The following is a 22359-nucleotide window of genomic DNA, read 5'->3' as shown; positions in this document are numbered from 1 at the left end:
TAAAAGACCTGTTCATGTCCTCTCTAGTTCCTCTCGAGGTCCACGGCTCATGAGGTAAATGTGTTTATGTCTGTTTTATTCTTAATTGATGTTAACAGGCTTGTTAATGTGCTTGGTCATGTGATCACAGCGTGTCTGCTCATTGAATGAATTATCGAGATACTTCGAACTCTCGCGAGAACTCGGGAGAACCTCCGACCTGCAACCCTCCCACCTGTGTTTGCCCATGTCCACTTTCTAACATGCAGATCCCATGGAAACCACGGACAGACCTGCTAACATGGTGTATTTCACACTCTGCTGAAGACCTGACAGACCATAAACTCATGATGATCATCATTTTCAAGGTTCACTTCTGAACATAAAGGCTGGATCTCTCTATGCTTTTTTAATATGCTCTTCAAAGTCGTTCTTGCTTTCAAACAGAATTGATCTCACTGGTGACATACACATGTGATGTGTATGTGTACATGACACTGACACATACGTGTCCTGCAGGCATGTGACTGTTCATGTGAAACTCTCCTCTGATCTTAACATCACACACAATCCTCAGTCGCTATAAATAATGCAGCCAACCTGAAAACTGTAAAGTGCATATTTACAACCAAGGTAATCACACACTGGAGATATGCAAACAGCATCACAGTTGAGGGCGGGGCTTATTAACATACACCTCTGCTTCTTATTACTGTAATGACACTCAAATTAAATCCTTTATGACCCATATATGTCTTATACTGAGGATCCTTCCTCAGTACAGAGGATCCTTCCTCAGCAGAGAGGATCCTTCCTCAGTACAGAGGATACTTCCTCAGTACAGAGGATCCTTCCTCAGCAGAGAGGATCCTTCCTCAGTACAGAAGATCCTTCCTCAGCAGAGAGGATCCTTCCTCAGTACAGAGGATACTTCCTCAGTACAGAGGATCCTTCCTCAGCAGAGAGGATCCTTCCTCAGTACAGAAGATCCTTCCTCAGCAGAGAGGATCTTTCCTCAGTACAGAGGATCCTTCCAACCTCCCCAGTAGGTCCTACACAAGGATGAAGTAAGATTCCTTCCTGGCATTCTTGGAATTCCCAGAATGTTTGCAACCATTCCTCAGAGACTGAAAGACGTGTTCATCAGATCTTCATCAGATCTTCATCAGTCAGCCATCCTGCTGTCTCCACACACACGTTCTCACACAGCATTCTTACTGAGGACAGACGTGATGTATTCACCTAACCCTAACCTTAACCATCACAACTGAATATCTAACCCTAACCCAAACTTAACCTAAACCCTAACTCTAAAACCAGGCCTGAAACCCCAAGAAGCTCTTTAAAGTTTAAACCAATAATAAACATAAAAGAAAAAAATAGACATTCTAATTTAGCACTATCAAATGTGGACTATTAAATATAAGATCACTCTCCTAAAAATCAGTTTTAATTAATGATCTAATTACAAATCAGTACAATCAGATTGATTTATTCTGTGTAATTGAAATATTAAGTTAGTTTAAATGAGTCGACTCCACCCACACATACTAACACTTTTTTTTTCTCTATAAAAAATGTAAGAAAATATTGAAAAGTGTTGATCAGTGTTATAAGAGTATAAAAAAACACAATAGTTGAAATCAGTAACTGAATCGTTGCAGTCGTATTATTGTATTATTATTATTATTATATTTAGATCAAATGAAATAGAGCACAGAGGCTCATGAATGTTTGGTTATCAGATGTGTTCAGCTTTGCATGTGTGTGCGTGTGTGTGTGTGTGTGTGTGCGTGTGTGTGTGTGTTTCTTATCTAGGTTCACAGTTAGGAGCAGGAATGATCGAAGTATTGATCCAATAACGAATCCTGGAGCTTTTGACATTGATCTCTTTCCCCCGAGAACAGAGGGAGAGGAGAAGATGGAGAGGAGGTGGAGGCCACACCTCTGCTCTGCTGTCTGTATAGAACAGAAGGACAAACCCCTCAGGTCATAAGTGTCCAGCAGCACGGCAGGAAAACATGCTGCTGGTGTTGAATCATTCAATAATTAGGATGTCTTTGTGTGTGTGTGTGTGTGCGCGCGCGCACATGTCTGATATGTTGTGAAGTATTATAGAATTGTTAAATATTAAGCACTCTTTATTTTGTGACTGAGTGTCCACTGACCGTTCCAAACCCAAATCAATTTTGACCTGAAACATTTAGTTTAGTTTAATAGTTAGTTTAAGGTCAACTAACCGACGAGTCGAGATTTCAGGGCTTCAGTCGACCACGGTTGATTACACGTTAATTAAACAAGTGCAGTTGTTTAAAGCTTCAGGTCCAGCTGTAGTGCTCACGGTTCATGAAGCGAGGGGTAACAAGGCTTCTCTGTGACTGTGACCAGTGCTGCACTCTAGTGGCTGCAGAGCAAACCTGCGTTTAACTCACAGTATGACACGTTTAAATCAGATCTGGTGATGCTTCATTTAGCAGACGAGCGAAACTCAGTGATGATGAGGTCGACTCGCAGATGGATTTACTGGCAAACATCACACGACAGAATCTTCTTACAGGAGCTGATCAGTCTAAGCATTAAAGGTGTATTTCATGCATTTTACATCACGGATGATGGTGACACACTGGAGCTTTAACCTGGGCTTGTTCAGGATAATACAGTAATAATAATAATGATATTAACGTTTTTATGGTGATAAAATCACATGTTATACACTAACGACAGATGATTTATACAACATAAAATATAATAATGAAAAACTAAAGTAAATCAGTGACTTTTAACATTGTCTCTACAAATGACTTTAGACTTTAGTTCAATCTCTCTCTCTTTTAATGATCTTTTCCTCCAGCTGCATAAACATGTCGATCCCAAAAATATCCCAAGAGTGATTGTTATTCTCGTGCAGAGGAAATGTGTCACTGATGATCATCACGGGAAATTTAAACTTCAACTTTTTTATGATCAATCTAGATTCAGTGTGTGGAATGACTTCATTTATTGGATGAGATTCATTTACACAGTACAATCTGTGAACAATAAACAAAAAATAAAGAAACTAATGAATAAATTCAATTAAAAAATACCCCACATTATATATACACTATAAAAATGTCCAAAAATGTCCATAAAACCCAGTTTATTTCACTGAGAGGAGCTGCAACAAATACTTTGCTGTTAGAGCGATCAGTTGATTTATTTAATTACATTTTTTATCAATTAATAATAAACTGAAGGGCAGTTTAAGGTGGTTGAAGTGGGAGAATGGCCTCGTCTGGCAGCTGTTTGAGCAGAAATATCAAATGATTGTCTGGAGCTTGGAAAGTTTAATATTCCTCAACTGTGAACAAACAATGCTTGAAGCATTTAAAGTGAATGAGCGTGAACCTGACATCACAGTATTACAGAAGGAAAATCAGAGCCACTTCACAAAAGTTTGACCTAATAAACTCTAAGCCTGCTTAGACTTAGGAGATTTAGGAATGTGGGTTTTTTTTATACTTTTTTTTGGCCAATAAACAGCATTTTAGCAGCTTAACATTGAAGTTTGAAAACTGTTCCCTCTCCCACAGAAACATCCAGAGAGAAAATCAGTGTTTTTAGTTCCTGTGGACACAGAACATTACATGAGCTCATTGATAACTGAGCTAAAATCAGCTGTTATCTAGTGCTGTCAGTCAAACGTGTTATTAACGTCATTCTAACGGCGTCAAGTTTTTATAATAAATAAAGTTCCCACTGTTTGACACTTTACTTGAGTGTTTCTAATCTTTTGTTCATGAGTGCAATAAACATTTTGATTTGTTACACAGTTACAGAACAGCAGGAACACAATCACCTTAAAGAGGTCGTTTCCTCTGTCGTTCTCTGCGGTTTAACAAATCACTTAAGACTGGTTAAGACTGGTTAAGACTGGTTAAGACTGGTAACCTGTGTGCGAAAGACATCATGGTCGCAAGTTCGATTCCACCCCTGGCTCATTGTACTCCATTCCATTGTAAGTCGCTTTGGATAAAAAGCGTCTGCTAAATGACATGTTTTTATGACAACATTTATTATTAACATGTTATTTAAGAGACTAATCATTTTTGCACAAGGGTCAGTTCTACTAAGTTCTAGAATGATGGATGTATCGTCGCCAGGCAGAAACCATGTGCTGCACTAAGTCCTGAATTACCCCACTGACCCCACTCACCCCACTGACCTGAAAAAAGCACAAATTCACCAGAGAACACGTCCCGTGTCAAGTCATGGGATCTTACGCTTGTGCGACGAGGAAATTCAATATATTCCCTTTATTTAGATCACATTATAATATAAACTCTCTAATATAATATAAACAGGCCAGTTTAGGTCCCGAGTCCTCACTCAAAGCCTCTCACGTTCTCTGCACGTTCTCTACACGTTCTCTGCACGTTCTCTGTGTGTTCTCTGCACGTTCTCTGTGCATTCTCTGCACGTTCTCTGCACGTTCTCAACACGCTCTCTGCACGTTCTCTGCATGCTTTCTACACACTCTCTGTGCATTCTCTAGACGTTCTCTAGGCGTTCTCTGCACGTTCTCTGTGTTCTCTACACTCTCTGCGTTCTCTACCGCGTTCTCTCGTTCTCTGCACATTCTCTGTGTGTGTTCTCTGCGTTCTCTCGCGTTCTCTACACACTCTCTTGCGTTCTCTGCTGGCGTTCTCTACACACTCTCTGCGTTCTCTGCCGTTCTCTACCGCGCTCTGCGTTCTCTGAGCGTTCTCTGCACGTTCGATTCTCTGCGTTCTCTGCGTTTCTGTCGTTCTCCGTTCTCTACCGTTCTCGCGTTCTACGTTCTCTGAGCGTTCTCTACCGGTCTCTGCGCTCTCTGCTCTGCGTTCTCTGCGCGTTCTCTACCGCGATTCTCGCATTCTCTGCGTTCTCTGCCGTTCTCTGCACACTCTCCCGCTTCTCTGCCGCGCCTCTGCGCTCTCTGCCGTTCTCTGCGCTCTCCCTGAGCTCTCTGCATGCTTTCTCTGGATTCTCTTGCAGCTCTCTGTCGCGTTCTCTGCACACTCTACCGCTCTCTGCACGTTCTCTGTCGTTCTCTCTTGGCGTTCTCTACACACTCTCATGTTCTGCGCTCTCTGCGTTCTCTGCACTCTCTACATGCTCTCTGTCGCGTTCTCTCAATTCTCTGTGCGTTCTCTGCACACTCTCCACGTTCTCTGCACACTCTGCACGTTCTCTGCACACTCTCACATTCTCTGTGCGTTCTCTGCACACTCTCCACGTTCTCTGCACACTCTGCACGTTCTCTGCACACTCTCCACGTTCTCTGCACGCTCTCTGCACGCTCTCTGCACGTTCTCTGCGTGTTCTCTGCACGTCTGTGAGTAATATTTGTGCAGCGCGTGGTCACAGAGTCGTCTGTTAATTACAGGGAAGCCTGAACAGTGAGGGGCAAACTCCGAGGTCTTTCTGCGTAAAAAAGGCGGAGTCGGCTTGCACTTCAGAGCGTTTACTGATGATCTGAACTGGTTCCAGCTCCAGCTCCCACAGCCTCATATTTAGGAACAGGCTTGGATGGTAACATCAAACTCACAGCCACACAATTAAAGGCTCAGTTTGTCCACTTTACACAAGAAACAGAGTATTTTCTCACTTCCTTTTATGTGTAGCCTTACAGTGAGTCAAATGAAACAGCTTCATCCACACAAAGAATGAATTATTGCTCGATTATTGTATTAATCTCATACAAATGTGCGATTAAATACTTTTATCGTTTGACAGCACTAGTAATTATTGCAGCTCAATTTGTTTATACTGGTTTTGTACAGTTTAAAACTAAAATATCCTAAACTATGTCTTCACATGAACAAACAGATATCTGCATCTACAGAAGTAAATAACAAAAAAGCAGTTCATATGAAGGAGCAGACGTTTCCCATGATGCTAAAAGTTTGAGAATCTGAATAAAAAACCTCTTTGAGAGAATGTAACAACAAAAACAGACAGATGACACAACACAGTCAGAGAAAAGACTTCATTTGAATCACAAAGAAACAAAAGACTTTCTCATCGAGCTGCATCGAGTGTGACGACAACACCATGAAGCAAAGAAACAACATCAGCGAGGAACTCCCGATAAACATGTGTGATTCTGACCAGTAACAGCCCTCTGTTCCCATGACTGACATGCTTTCACTGAGCGTGTGCTTAAGCCTGTCGACGGGAGCAGCAGAGGGACAAACTGTGGGAGACAGAGGGACAAACTGTGGGACAAACTGTGGGAGACGGAGGAGAAAAGAAGAAAAAGAAGGAGAAGAGAGCAAGGAGGCAGCTGAAGCAGAAGTAAATGTCTCACTCTTATTAGTAATTCATTAATCTTGACCTCTGCCTTTGACCCACTGAGCCAACTGCTATGATACTGCTACTATGAAAGACACACACACACACACACACACACACAGTCTGTTATTGTCCTCAGTCAGTGCCAAACTCAGGCCAAGGCCTCGCCAGAGTTTAGAAAACAAAATAACAGCCGTGCAAAGTTGCACACACACACTGACACACACACACACACACCCAAACACCACTTCCGTCCATTCTCTCGCACAGAGAAAGGAAGTGGAGTGGAGCTGGCCGGGCCCCAGTCGTCCAGACGGAGGACGCCTCAGGACGGACTCAGAGCAGCAGGGAAGTGAAGGCCAGTGAAGGCCAGTGAAGGCTCACTGTGTCGCTGTGAAGTCCACTTCCTTCAGGTGTAAACAGTCGTATAACGTGACGAGCACGTCGTGTAACAGTCTAATAATGACTGACACTGACTGACACACGTTTCTTCACTGCAGCACAGACACACAATGACAACAACGTCAGGTCGTCTCTCGAGATGGACTCTTCTGTCCACAATCATGTGAATACTTCATGTGAGTGACTTCCCTTTTTCTCACGCTGTGAGCAAACTTCACCTCTAACCCTAACCTCACATAAGAACATATCATTAGGACGTACATTTGATTAGATAAGCCTTCTGTTCTGAAGCTTAAACCAGTCTTTCTTTCACTGAGAATGACTTTACAGTTACAAATGTGCGATTAACTGTGACATGAATGCGATTAATCGTGAGTTAACTATGACATTAATGCGATTAATCGCGAGTTAACTATGACATTAATGCGATTAATCGCGGGTTAACTATGACATGAATGCGATTAATCGCGATTAATCGATTAATCGCAAGTTAACTATGACATTAATGCGATTAATCGTGACATAACTGTGGCATTAATGCGATTAATCGTGAGTTAACTGTGACATTAATGCGATTAATTGCGAGTTAACTATGACATTAATGCGATCAATCGCAAGTTAACTATGGCATTAATGCGATTAATCGCGAGTTAACTATGACATTAATGCGATTAATCGCGAGTTAACTATGACATTAATGCTGTTAATCGCAAGTTAACTGTGACATTAATGCGATTAATCGCGAGTTAACTACAACATTAATGCGATTAATCGTGACATAACTGTGGCATTAATGCGATTAATCGTGAGTTAACTGTGACATTAATGCGATTAATCGCGGGTTAACTATGACATTAATGCGATTAATCGCAAGTTAACTATTAAATGAATGCGATTAATCGCAAGTTAACTATTAAATGAATGCGATTAATCGCAAGTTAACTATTAAATGACTGTGATTAATCGTGATTAAACATTGTAATGGTTTGACAGCAGTTAAAGTTATGAGTAAAGTCATTTTGGTGAGTTCACACATATCTGTGGTTGAGATTAAATCATCCTGATTATGAGTGTTTCTAACGGTCACATGAAGATTACATGACTGAGATCATCGTTGAGTGACAGGCAGATGAAGACATGAAACCACACGCCCTCATGTGCACAGTAACATTTAGTATCCGCCTCTTACCTTGGGCCACTTGGGGTTGATGAGTCGTGCTTTGATAGCGTCGTCCAGCGCGGTGCTGTACTGACCCAGTCTCAGGTACGCCGCCGAGCGGTTGCTGTACAAAATGCAGTTTTGTGGGTCAGCGGCGAGCGCCTCGCTGTACAGACGCACAGCCAGGGCGTACTCCCCCTGCTGGCAGGCCTGGTTGCTGCGACGCACGCGCTCCAGGAACTCTGCTTTGCTTAAGCTTGACGGAGCGCCACCCACTGGTCGCTCCAGCCTTTTCAGAGTCGCTGCTGAATGGATACCAGGGGATGAGGAGGAAGAGGAGGAGGAGGAGGAGGGAGGGTTGGCAGTTCTGCTGGAGGAGCGAGAACCGAACAGGGAGAACTGAAAGAAGAAGAGGACGGAGAGGAAGACAAGGAGAGAGATGAAGAGTTCAATGAAAATGATCCTTACATTAGACAATCAACAGAAAATGAATCACAGAGAAAATGTTTATAAAGACTCAGGTCAAAAGTCAGGACTCCTCCCACCACCTCAGACTGTTATTCATACAAATAGAAACTGCATTCATTATAGTCGTGTTGTTTACTCCAAACTAGTGTCACTCTTTGATTGTTGTCACGTTCATATTCAAAGTGAAGCACTTTGCTGATACTGAGCTTGGATTAAAAAAGTAAACTGGTTTAATGGATTTGGATTAAAACCTGGAAAAGATGTGCACATTTGCACTGAATGAAAAACTATAAAATAAAACCAAAACACTATTTCGATCATTTACAGATGCCTTTGGGCCAAAAACACATGACTCAGTAATATCCAATCCAATCCAATCCAACTTTATTTGTTAAGCACTTTAAACAAACCACAATGGACCAAAGTGCTGTACAGAATAAATAAAAGGCATAATAATAAAAGGTTCAAAATTAGATAAAACAGCTTAAAATAAATTAGAATCATAAAATACAATAAGAATTAGCAGCATACAATAAAAAACAATAAATTCTATTCAAATTAAAATATGTAAAATAAATAAAACCAAACGTCTCATGAAGTGTCAAAGGCCAAAGAGAAAAGGTGGGTTTTAAGAAGGGATTTAAAAACAGACAAGGACGAGGCCTGTCTTATGTGGAGGGGCAGAGCATTCCAAAGTTTTGGAGCTGCGACAGCGAAGGCACGATCCCCTCTGAGCTTCCGCTTGGTTTTTGGCACACTCAGGAGCAGCTGATCAGCTGACCTGAGAGAGCGAGCGGGTGAGTATGGATGTAGAAGCTCAGAGAGGTAGGGCGGGGCAAGACCATTCAGGGATTTAAAAACAAATAAAATTGTTTTAAAATCGATCCTGAAGTGTATGGGCAGCCAGTGGAGTGAAGCTAAAATGGGGGAAATGTGCTCAAATTTGCGCGTGCCAGTTAAAAGACGTGCGGCAGCGTTTTGTACCATCTGAAGACGAGCAATGGAGGACGCACTAACCCCCACATAAAGAGAATTGCAGTAGTCCAGCCGAGTGGTGACAAAGGCGTGAATGACAATTTCAAAATGTTGCCTCGAGAGAATTGGCTTTATTTTGGCCAGCTGCCTCAACTGAAAAAAGCTCGATTTAACAACGGACCTGATCTGGTTGTCAAGCTTCAGATCAGAGTCGATTTTAACCCCCAGGTTTGTGGTAGTGTGTTTTAAAAACGGAGCCAAGCAGCCCAGATCTACTTGGGGGGCCCCGGTGGTGCCACCAAACACCATCACTTCTGTCTTTTTGTCATTAAAGTTTAAAAAGTTCAGAGCCATCCAGGCCTTTATGTCATCAAGACACTGAAGTAAAATTTTAAAAGAGTATTCATCGTTCTTTTTAATAGGCATGTAGATTTGACTGTCATCTGCATAGCAATGGAACGAGATGCCATACTTTCTAAGAATGGAGCCAAGTGGAAGCAGATACAGAGAGAAAAGAAGGGGGCCCAGAACTGAGCCTTGTGGGACCCCACAGGTGAGAGGAGCCGAGGAGGATGTCGAGTCACCGAGGCTGACACAGAAAGTTCGATCAGCCAAGTATGACCTGAACCATTCCAGAGCTGTGCCCCTGATGCCGACCTGCTCCTCCAGACGTGAGATCAGGATCTTGTGGTCCACTGTATCAAAAGCAGCAGTTAAGTCTAAAAGCACAAGAACTACACAGTCACCGGAGTCAGTAGCTAAAAAGATATCATTAAAAACTCTTAAAAGTGCTGATTCTGTGCTGTGCAGTGATTTAAAACCGGACTGGAAAATCTCAAGGATATTATTTTCCTCTAAAAAGGCCATTACTTGACCATGGACTAACTTCTCAAGGATTTTTGAGATAAAAGGCAGTTTGGAGATGGGCCTGAAATTTGCAGGAACTGCAGGGTCTAGACCAGGTTTTTTGATAAGAGGTTGCACTACTGCATGTTTAAAATTTTTGGGGACCACACCTGTGGACAGACTGCTATTTAAAACCAGAATAATAGATGGCCCTATAGTGTGGAAAACCTCTTTAAATAGTCGAGGAGGGACAGCATCATTTGGAGAACCTGAGGGCTTCAGCCGACCAACAACCTCCTGTAAAAACGACAATGTCACTGGTTCAAACTGGTTAAAAACAGCAGTGCAGGGAACAGAGACAGAGGGGTCATATGCAGGAGGTGAGATAAGCGCCCTAACAGAAGAGACTTTGTCAATAAAAAAGTGCATGAAGTTCTCACAAACAGTGGTGGAGGCCTCCATACAGGTAGTCTGTGGGGCATTTAGAACCAAGTTAATGGTGTCAAACAAAACACGGGGCTTGTGACTGTTTGACAGGATAATGTCAGAGAAATGGTTTCTTTTAGCATCTTTCACAGATGTCTGATAGTGACGCCAACAGTCCCTTAATGTTTGGAACGAAACATGGAGTTTGTCCTTCTTCCACTTGCGCTCTGCTCTACGGCACTCTCGTCTGACAGCATGAGTCCTTTCATTCAGCCAGGGCTCAGACTTAGTTTTGGGCTGCCTGGTTTTTAGTGGAGCCACAGCGTCCAAAACGGTTTGGCAGGTAGAGTGAAACCATGAGCTCAGCTCCTCTGTATCACACACAGACCCAGGAGAAACACACTCCTGATTAAAAGCAGCTGAGAACCGAACAGTAGTGGAAGGGTTAAAAATACGACAGCTCCGAGGAGCAGTGCCGCCAGATTTAACTGTGTTACAGGCAAGAGCAACCTCGAATAACACAGGCATGTGATCAGAAAACACTGCATCACAAATCTCCAAGTTAAAAACAGGCAAACCATATGACAAGACAAGATCAAGTGTGTGTCCACGTTCCTGTGTGGGTCCAGACACAGACTGCACAAGATTAAAAGAGTCGATGAGGTGCAGGAATTCCTTAGCCATTGGCTTTTCAGGACAACACACATGAACATTAAAATCTCCGACGATAAGGACACGGTCATATTTAGGCATTATTTCAGCCAAGAAATCAGCAAAGTCATTTAGAAAGTCCTTATTGTATCTGGGAGGGCGATAGACCACAGCACACAACACTGTGTGAGAGCGACCCAGCTCAAATAAACTCAGTTCAAAGCTGGTAAACGAGGCTGATGGTGAAATCTGTTTACATTTAAAATGACTTTTAAAAACAGTCGCTATTCCCCCTCCTCGGCCCGACATCCGCGGGGAGTTAAAATAGCCGCAATCGTGGGGTAAAAGATCCGCGAAAGCACTGGACTCACCAACACTCAGCCAAGTCTCAGTCACACAGAGAAAATCCAAACTTCGGGATGAGAAGAAATCCTTCAAGATAAAAGCCTTGTTCGCTAGCGATCTAGCATTTGCCAGGCCAATCCTGGTAGGAACCGGCGGGTCAACGACGTCAGCTGTCCGGGGAGCCCGACACAGAGGCTGCAGGTTGCAGAGATTCACCCCGCGCCAGCAGGGACGAGGAGCGCAGCGACCACGGAGCCGAGACACTCGGATCGGGCCGATGACAGGAATAACACTGGCGTCCGCAGGCAAGTGGAGCCGGGGAGAGCGCCGGGAAAAGTTGATCGTACAAGCTGACGAAAGACGCAGACAGACCTTCAGCCTTACCAGCCGACCGCTGCGTTTTCCCCGGCGGCGAGTGCGCTTACGCCGCGGAGGTGAAGCAGGGGCGCGGCAGAGGTAAGTTGGGATCCCCGATAGGAGCGGAGGCAAGGTTTTATGACCATGATGATCGAAATTTACTAAATCTTTCGTTTGTAGTCGAAAATTTAGTAGAGTTTGGCGATTGTACACCAGCAGAGAGTTGACATTCAGAGCTAAAAGTGACACAAACAGCACAAACACACACAGCATTGGGAGCGACAGACGGCAGGCCACACACACGGGCGCCATCTTAGATCACACACATATATCATGGTAATATTATTACTTATTATTATTATTGTCACAGTAAACAATATTACAGTTTACAAAGCAGTAACAATATTACAGTTACTAAGCAAAGTAACGCTGAATACTGTGTTACTAGATTGTTGTACTTTAGAGGCTCATGTCTCATGAAGATGTGTGAGTTCAACACACACACATACACACGCACACACACATACACACACACACACACACACACACACACACACACACACACACACAGAAAACAGGCACAAGCACCATTCAGACAGGAACACTTCACACAGGTAACAAATGTAACGTCTGTAATATTAACGACCATCTGAGTTAAACTAGCACATGATGCACCGCCGTCACCTCCTGTGTGTGTGTGTGTGTGTGTGTATGACGCTGCTTCCTGGTTCCTTTACCTCAATACTGTATCAACTTTACCTCAATACTGTATCAACTTTACCTCAATACTGTATCTACTTTACCTCAATATTGTATCTACTTTACCTCAATACTGTATCTACTTTACCTCAATATTGTATCAACTTTACCTCAATACTGTATCTACTTTACCTCAATATTGTATCAACTTTACCTCAATACTGTATCTACTTTACCTCAATATTGTATCAACTTTACCTCAATACTGTATCAACTTTACTCGATACTATCTTTTACCTCATTGTATCAACTTTACCTCAATCTACTTTACCTCTTGTATCAACTTTACCTCAATACTGTATCAGTATCAACTTTACCTCAATATTGTATCAACTTTACCTCAATACTGTATCAACTTTACCTCGATACTGTATCTACTTTACCTCAATACTGTATCAACTTTACCTCAATACTGTATCTACTTTACCTCAATACTGTACTTTATCTCGATACTGTATCAACTTTACCTCGATACTGTATCAACTTTACCTCAATACTGTATCTACTTTACCTCAATACTGTATCTACTTTATCTCGATACTGTATCAACTTTACCTCAATACTGTATCTACTTTACCTCGATACTGACAACACGCACCCGTGCTGTGAAAAAGATCCACTCTGAAAGAACGTGCATCGTGCGCAGGGTGTTTCTTGTTTTTACACAGAATTGCTTAGTGTGCTACAACGCCACCTGCTGGAGAAGTAGGTAATGCCACATTAGAGATAATGGTGAGGAAGGAATAAGTGTGTACACTGAACTGCCAAAAGCTCTTAAAGATCCAACCTTAATCGATATAAGGTTATCGTGGATGAAAGAGTAAAGCACTGATGTCTTGAGCGTCTCTTTTTGGATTTGCAGGTCATTTGATGCATATACAGTATAATGTAACATAATGTCTGTTTTCCTGTGAGTGCACACGCACAATAACCATTGTGCAGATCTGTCATGCTGGGACTCACATCCACAAGGAAACGCTGCAAAAAACAAAAACAATCTCTCTCTGTTAAAAACGTTCCCTGTAAAGACGCCTTTGTTTCAGGAAATATCTCCGTCCACATGGAACCTCTGAAACGACTCAAAGCTCTGTAGTACTTACACCAGGTCTGTGGTTACGCTGTAACGCTACGACAAAAACAGAGAAGAAGACGTTTTACATGTCACAGTTACTGTACAATAACAGACACAGAGGAAAGAAACGAAATAAGGTCTGTTTGTATATTTCATGTTACACTAGTACAGTGATATAAGGAGTATTATCACTTTCTTTACTTTTTATATCATGTCACTTTTTTTAAACTCTTAATTGCTTATATATAATAACATCATGTGCTGTTTCCCGGTGGCAAAGACAAGAACGCTGCTGTTTTACTTTCTTTCTATCACCTTCATAATCAGATGTAACATTACAACAACAAAGGTGATGGGATGTAGTCTGTCTGACTGTGATGTGATGAGGCGACAGGCAGCCAGTGTGAGCCAGTATTGAGAAAGACAGACGGACGACCTAAAAAACACGTCTCAGTAAAACTACGCTGGGACACAGGCGCACATGCACCTGTTCCTCGTCACAGTAAACAACTTACTGCTGTAAGAAGCTACCAGGGCGCACGCACACACACGCGCACACCCACAAACCCAGACGCACAGACACACACGCATTCCACAAACACAACCTACACGCATACACGTACACGCACACACACACACACACACACGCACACAATAAACCCACACGCATACGCACTACACACACACACACACATTACCCACAAACCCACGCACACACACACACACGCACACACACCTGCGGCACGCACACACACACGCACCCACAAACCCACACCTACACACACACACACACACACACCTATTACCCACAACCACACAAACACACGCATTACACACACACCGCACACCCACAAACGTGACGCACACACACACACGCACACGCGCACTTTGCGCAGCGCACGCCGCGCACCACACGCACACCCACAAACCCACACGTACGCACACACACACACACACACACACACACACACACACACACACACACACACACACACACACACACACACACACACACACTGTTGTTGTTGGTGAATAAAACTAAACTGATGCGTGCACTTTCCTCTCTGGGTCGATGCTAACAGTTCAAATTCCTCAGAGAGGACAGGAGAGAGAGAGAGAGGGAGAGAGGGAGAGAGGGAGAGAGGGAGAGAGAGGAGGAAGTCATACGGCGACTCAGACAGTCAGATGAGGGAGTTCTGTTCTTCTCATTCATTTTCTCTGCAGACTGTGCATGCTGAGGTTAGCGCTGTGTAGCTTTAACAGTGAAATGCTGCTTCCCTCCCTGATCTGGTGTTTCCAAATTTGTCTTTTCACCAGAGCTTACACCAAGGCCTTCATTATCTCTCTCTCTCTCTCTCTCTCTCTCTCAAACACATGCACACTGTACAGTAACTGTGCACAGGGACTCCTTAAAACCTCTCAAAACTTGCAAATGCATCATTCAACAGCTTCCAGTGCCAGGTATAAAAATGCACGTTATTTTGGGAACTCATTGAGGACTGAGGGTGCAGTCACACCAGCCTTATTTAGTCCAGTTAAACTGAAACCTGGAGCGTTTATGTCCCTGGTGCACTTTAGGTTTGTGTGTCTTTGATGCCAACCACGGAGCCAGACTCTGGTCTGGTTGAGAGCGATGGTCTCAGACCACTTACAGGTGAACTCTGGAGAGGTTCATCACTGATGTGAACCCTTTCAAAGCAACACTGCCCTTTACGTCATAAAGACAGGTTTAAAACACAAAGACTTTCACTCTGGTGTGTGCATTGTGTAGAGGTGTCGTGTCCCACGGCTTCAAAATTACAGTTTTCAAGGGCAAACAATGACATTTCTCCCACTTGAAGCAAATTCAAGGAAACTAATGTGACTGTACAGTAAAAGTATTGGTTGGCAACTAAGAGCTGAAACCCGGCGTCCAGAGTGTACAACAGAAACCTGGAGACAGGAGACCTAAACCCGGAGACCAGAGCCTCGGTGTCAGACACAGTCAGACACAAACAATGAGCCGCTGGTGTGTTTTAAGTTCACTTGGAGCCGAAATCTGCGGCTAACAGCTAAGCGGCTAACAGCTGGTGCCGCGGCACAGAGTCACATGGCAACACTTGTCATGTGACTCAACTGGCTGCATTTGATTGGCAAGATTTTGTCAGCCATAGCCAACAGGGAGAGAAATAGATCGCGCATGTAATAAAAAAATAAAAATAAAATAAAGTAACGACCGCCACTTAGCCAAAATGGAAAGGCGTAAAAGTACCATTCTTCAAATATATACTCAAGTAAAAGTAAAAGTATGTTGCAGTAAAACTACATCAAGTATATGTAACGGAGTAAATGTAGCGCGTTATTAGCCACCTCTGCCACTCACCCATGTAATCTCACTCAGGAGTGACAGAGGGTGAATAAATAAACCTGTTTTTGAAAGTTTCAGCATCCTGGAATATTTTCTGCTCCGTACTTTAGCTGAAGGTCAATGTGGCGTCCGACGTCCTTCAGATTCTTTATCGCTCCGTCAAAATCATTGTCGAGTGACTTGAGGTGAGAAGTCCGGGTGTACGCTGACGGTGATCATGGAGCATGAGCATCCATCAAGTACGTCGAGTCCGACGAGTCCGACGAGTACGTCGAGTCCGTCGAGTCCGTCGGAGTCCGACGGAGTCAGTCGAGAATACATCGTCCAGTCCGTCGGTCGTCGAGTACGTCGAAGTCCGTCGAGTCCGTCCGGTCAGTCGGGTCAGTCGAGGTCCGTCGATGCGTCGGATGCGTCCGATCCGTCGAGTCAGGCGGTCGGTCGAGTCGTCGATCACGTCCGAATCCAAGTCCGACGAGTCAGTCGAGTACGTCGAGTACGTCGAGTCCGTCGAGTACGTCGAGTACGTCGAGTCCGTCGAGTCCGTCGAGTCAGTCGAGTCAGTCGAGTCCGTCGAGTACGTCGAGTACGTCGAGTCCGTCGAGTCAGACGAGTCAGTCGAGTACGTCGAGTACGTCGAGTCAGACGAGTCCGTCGAGTCCGCTCGGGAAAGTATTGGCCCAGAGAAGCTGCGGTAGAAGCGCTGCAATAAACCGAGTTGGTTTGTCTTTCCCAGCCTTTTCAGGTAAGCCTGGGATTTCATTGGAGCGTCTTGATTGACTGAGTTTAGTGGATCTGTTGATTTCCGTTAGCTCCGCCCCTCCAATGCTATGACACAGGATTCGTGGTAGGCTCCACCCTCCTGCGTGTTGTGTTGTCTTCCAGGGACGTTTGTGTTGAATCTGTCGCTCATGTCCTCGTCCAGTTTTCACTGAGCGAGCATGGACTGTGGATTTGAGCGTTCTTCAGTGCTACCATTGGTTTAGCTGCATGCTAATGTTGTCATGCTTTTCCATGGCAGGAGCTGTTCTGCCATTTTCCTTCAGTTTACTTTTGGATGATAAGTTTGTCTTTAGCTTTGTTTCTGCTGGAGACGTTTGTCGTCGTGAAAGTGTTCATTTTGTTGAATTTTGTCTTCTCCTTGTGATGTGATGGAGCATAAGTCACTTTTAACACAGCACAAATCACTGACTTTTTTAATCAAACTTCTCCATCTTGGCTTATTGAGTGACTTGTGGCACAGAGTTAGGAGTTAGAACTGCTTTTTAAATTACGTCCATTATTTCTCTGACAGACGGCGTTTGTGGGTTTCATTTGGAAACAATCACGCTGCCGTTAACAGCAGTAAGATTTCACTCTGATGTTCATCACTCTTCTTCTTCTTCTTCTTCTTCTTCTTCTTCTTCTTCCAAGCCTGAGCAAACAGTGAGTGGATTCATTCCTTACACCCAGAAGAATCTCTTTTGTTCTGGTTCTTCAGTTAGTCGTCCCATGACGTTATAGTTATGACGTTACAGTTTTAACCTAAAACTGTTGAAAGTTTAAGTGTAATAAGTGTAAGTGTAATTATATCATTAGATCAATACATGTCACTGTAGTCCATAAGGCTTTACTCACTTTAAAAACTTTTCAGATCACAAATAAGTATGTTTATTTGCAGGCAGAGCACGCACGCACGCACACACACACACGCACACACGCACACACGCACACACACACACAAATGATAAAGAAAGAAGTTTGGCTGCATGAACACAAGTTGGCACAGGAAAGAGTTCAGTGTTGGAGGAACAACAGCGTTCTCACACACTCGCTCACATGCAGAAAGGACCAAAACAGACAGAAACACAACATGAATATCCTGCTCAAGTCCTTCCAAGATCACACACACACACACACACACACACACACAGGTCAAAGGGAGGATACATGTATACATTCCTGAAGAACAACACAGAGAAACAGCCATGACGTGTGGAGCTGAAATACCTGAAATACACTCATCTCTGTTCTTCATCTTCTGACTGAAGTTATGTTGTAAGTGATGAATTGAGACAACAAGCTGCTCACACACACACTCACACACACACACACACACACACACACTCACACACACACACACACACACACACACACACACACACACACACACTCACACACACTCACACACACACACACACACACACACACACTCACACACACACACACACACACACTCACACACACAGTCACTCTAATATCTCTATAAAGTCCAGTATTTGTAGAGCTGTATCATTTTTTCGATAAAACTAGAAAAGTATTATTTGCCACCTGCAGGACAATCCCAGTACTACATTACTGTATATGGCTCTTCCTGTGACACCATGTGACCCGACTACGTTGACGTGAGTATTTGACAGTGAGATCACCATTTGGCTTTTTCCCTCACCTAAAACACTTTGTGGCACAATAAATAATAAAGCAGGCTACAATTAACTTTTGGCAACTTTAGCTCCTCCTCCCTTTCTGTCTGCGACAGCAGTGTGGCGGCCTCCTCGCCCGAGGTGACACAGAAGGTGTCACGAGCCGTAAAGGCTGCATGGACAGTTAGCTTGTATAAAAAAGAAGGACTCGCAACTGTGACCCGGTTCTTATGGCACATTTGAAAGAGTCATTCGTGAACGTCACAGCTCTACGTCTACAAAGTAACAGTGCACTGTTCTCAAACACAAGTCTGACCCGGACTTTACCATTCCAAACCGTACCATGATGTAAACACAGCTTAAAGTCTAATCTGCACCCAGAATGCCCTCTGCTTGACGAGGCAGCGATTGCTTCTGTGTGGTGTTCTTCTAGCCTGCAACTGAACAGGAGTGTGAACTCACCTCTGACCCCTGAGGTTTGAAAAGTGCTAAGTCATTAAAGTTCACATGAGATATCCTGCTCTATTCTACTTTTAATTTATAGGGACAATGCAGCTGAACATAGTTCCAAGACTGAGCAAGAAGCTAACAACTGCTAATTTACTACTGCAGTCACAAAGACGCACAGTATCACAGTCACATACACAACTATGCTAACATGAGCACATCTCTGATGTGATTTGAGCAAAGATTTTAAATTAAAATATGTTTTAATAAAATTTATTTGATCTCTTTTGATATTGAATTCCAAGATTGACAGAAATGTCTTATATTAAATGTCCTCGATGTCCACTGCAGGCAATAACTGCTAAATCTTTACAAACTGCTTTTTAACTGAATAACAGTCCCCTGTGTTATTGCTGAATCTGAATGATTTTTTTACAAATATTATAATATCTTATGTTACAGTTATTTCTTATTGTGTCTATTGCATGCTACCTGTCTAGGATTGGGGCTACATGTAAAAAAAACTTTTTGGAAACAAAATAAAAAGAATAAAACAGAATGAATTCGGGGGTTAAAGTATCTCAGAATATAAACTGTGAGAAAACAGTCACAATTCTAACTTTAATCTCAGAATTCGGACTGTTTTTCTTCTGAGAGTGAGGCCACAGGAAAACAACATGTTTAATTGCATGTTAAACAGTTTGACTTCAGAGATTCAAGTCAGAATTGTGAGAAAAGATCATGTGTATTTAGTGTCTGACTGTGATTCACAGGCAAACATGATGAACGTGAGGCGTAAACGTTCGTTTCACAGTTAATCTGAGGCTGTAAACTGTCACAGCTTTAGCGCTCGTGAAACTGTCTGTCTGTCTGTCTGTGTCTGCCTGCCTGTCTGTCCTCCCCCAGCCTCCTGTGAGCAGTCTGGCCACCCAGACTCAGACCCGCCGTGAAACCGTTCCCTCGTTCCCCGCGTGATCTCACCTTCTCTTTCCTCGTCCTTTGCTTTTCCATCTCTGTTAAATCCAGCGCGAGCGGCTCCAAACGTTCATCACCGCCACAGAGAAGAGAAGCACGAGCGGAAACTGCGGCTCACGTGAGGAAGTGCGTGCTGAGCAGCGACGATCCACCAGTACTTTGTTGGCAAAAGTGAATCCAGAGTGAATGCGCCATGTTCCGAGCAGCACAGTCCGGTGAGAGGCGGGGATCCGGTCCGCTCCACGGCTGCAGCCTTCAGCGAGGGTTCGGTTACATGTTCATGACATCACAGAGGAGTTGAGTTACCTGACGGATACTCACAGTTACACAGAAGCCTTTCCTCAAAACTTACACCGTGAGCTCAGTTTCTTAAAGTTTCGTTTCTCAACATAACTTTGTCCAAAAAGTCACGAAACAAATCAACATCCGGAGCATTTGTGTTCTAAATGTCTCGTGCATTTAAAGCTGTAGTGGTGTGTGTGTGTGTGTGACACTGACACCTTATATACTCACTTATACACATCACTGTCACTTTAAATCTGTTACAGCACTAGTTAGAGTTCCCTTCATGTCTGTGTATATATATGCATATATTTTATTTATATACTATTTCTTTCATATACTTTTTGCTGGTATTTCTTTAGTGGACAGTAAAGTAAGAATTTCATTGTACAGGGAAACGTGTTTCTTTACTGTGCATATAACAATAAATAAATATTGTATATGTATGTATGTACACTGTGAAACCAATGGTTTAAATGTAACTGTCATTTGTTTACATTTAAAAGTTACACACTACAGATTTAATCTGTCTGTAAAGTGCAGGAACGTCAGTGTATTGTTGTGTCTTGCTACATAATATAACATAATATAAGGCTGAAAGAAGCACCGCTCTACTGTAGCCACTCCCCCTCTCACTCACACAGCACTGTGGACCGCCTGAGAGGACAAGCAGGCCTTTCGGCAGAATTGAATCCGCAGGTAAAAACGTCAGGTGTGCGGGTGATTATCATGTCTGACCTCAACAATAAAGTCAGCAGAGTTTTCCAAACTATGTAAAACATGATGTGCAATAAACTGACATTTCAAATAGCCCAGCCTCCCTTGGACAGTCTTGAGACTTTGAATAAAAACAAACCACAATTCTGTTGCAGAATCCCACACATGCTACAGACAACACGTGTCGGACAGAGTAGTAACAACGAGCGCTCAAACACACCAAACCAACCGTTACTAAAAAGACTTTGCACTAGTATAACAAACATTGGGCGGCTGAGGATTAGTCAGAACGTTGACTTTAAACGTCTCTCTGGTCATGTGCAGATTGCATAAATGTCTCAGCCTTGTATTTTAGACAAAGTAAGACATAGTGACCGTGCAAAGTAAAACTTGCTGTACAAATACATGCATTTTAAATGAGTACATGTACGTTTTGTCTGTGTTTATTAGTTACTTAATTCATAATGTCTCATGTTCCACTTGACTGTTAACGTGGAGTCACTTGACACTAGCTACTGAGCACTGTGACCATGTTTCCTGGTGTTGTTCCTGTGTTTGGGATGAGTCAACCTGACACACAGTTTGTGAAGCTTCGCAGATCTGTCTTTCCCTTTAGTTCTCCCACTGTATGGTCTCCTGACCTTCAGGTTTACTACCCATGGATGGTTCTGCTCCTGGCTCTGCTCCTGGCTCTGCTCCTGCTCCTCCAGCCCTGCACCACTCTTCAGGTCCAGCAGAGGGAAGTCTGCTGTCACAAGAGCTGCTGTACAGCTGCAAATGAAACAAGGAAGCAGTATTAATTAAGTATACTAATATTCTAATGTTTTCTTCTTCTTTCTTCTCCCATGACTCATCACATTTATGTCTTTGTAGGAGCCAGTAGTGGCTCGTCATTAGGGGGCGCCACCGTGCCTGCCCCACATTGGCCCCATATACAAAACAATCACAGACTTCCATTGATCTTAAAAAACATTTGAACTCTTAGAACACAGAACTGTTTTTTTCATTACTATGTTAAAAAGTATACAGTCTACACAGAGGCTATAAGAATGTGCAGTATAGAGTGTCTTATATCCTTTTTGAAAACAAATGATTCACCAACCACGTAAACACAAATGAGCAAAAAGAACTCAAAATGTTTTAAATCGGATTGAATTTGTGAAACAGTTCAAAGTTCACTTGGCTTGTTTTTATGAACTAAAAGAAAAGAAAAGCCGTCTAATTTTGTGACTTCTGCTCAATTATTGCTACTTTATATCACTACTGAAAATGTGACATATATATGACTTTAGTAAACTTTTAAATTGAATTACAATTGGTGGACATGATTGTACTGTGAGATGAATCGTCTTTAAATATATAACACAATACAATGTCCTTTATTGTCCCCTTGGGGAAAATTCATTTTGGGGTCAGTTATTTATACATAAATTCTTAC

At 43.0% G+C, this 22359-nt stretch overlaps 2 protein-coding genes across 2 annotated transcripts in view; both read right to left on the bottom strand.

Annotated features, from left to right (window-relative positions):
• The window catches only part of ttc28 (tetratricopeptide repeat domain 28), a 58411-nt gene extending 38026 nt beyond the window's left edge, over window positions 1-20385 (bottom strand). The window contains exons 1-2 of the mRNA XM_044012104.1: window positions 19929-20385; window positions 7886-8254 (exon numbers count right to left, since the gene is read on the bottom strand). Coding sequence (XP_043868039.1) covers window positions 7886-8254; window positions 19929-19958 — 399 coding nt within the window. The 5' untranslated portion in view covers window positions 19959-20385. The remainder of the gene's footprint in view (window positions 1-7885; window positions 8255-19928) is intronic.
• Window positions 20386-20543: 158 nt separating this feature from the next.
• Window positions 20544-22359, bottom strand: part of pla2g3 (phospholipase A2 group III) — a 6537-nt gene continuing 4721 nt past the window's right edge. Inside the window, exon 7 of the mRNA XM_044012108.1 lies at window positions 20544-21692. Within this exon, the coding sequence (XP_043868043.1) occupies window positions 21434-21692 (259 nt within the window). The 3' untranslated portion in view covers window positions 20544-21433. The remainder of the gene's footprint in view (window positions 21693-22359) is intronic.

This window comes from Solea senegalensis, linkage group LG21 (genome assembly GCF_019176455.1).
Source record: "Solea senegalensis isolate Sse05_10M linkage group LG21, IFAPA_SoseM_1, whole genome shotgun sequence".
NCBI classification, from domain to species: Eukaryota; Metazoa; Chordata; class Actinopteri; order Pleuronectiformes; family Soleidae; genus Solea; species Solea senegalensis.
The sequence above is the reverse complement of the archived record's forward strand: the minus strand, read 5'-3'. Positions and strand labels throughout refer to the sequence as shown.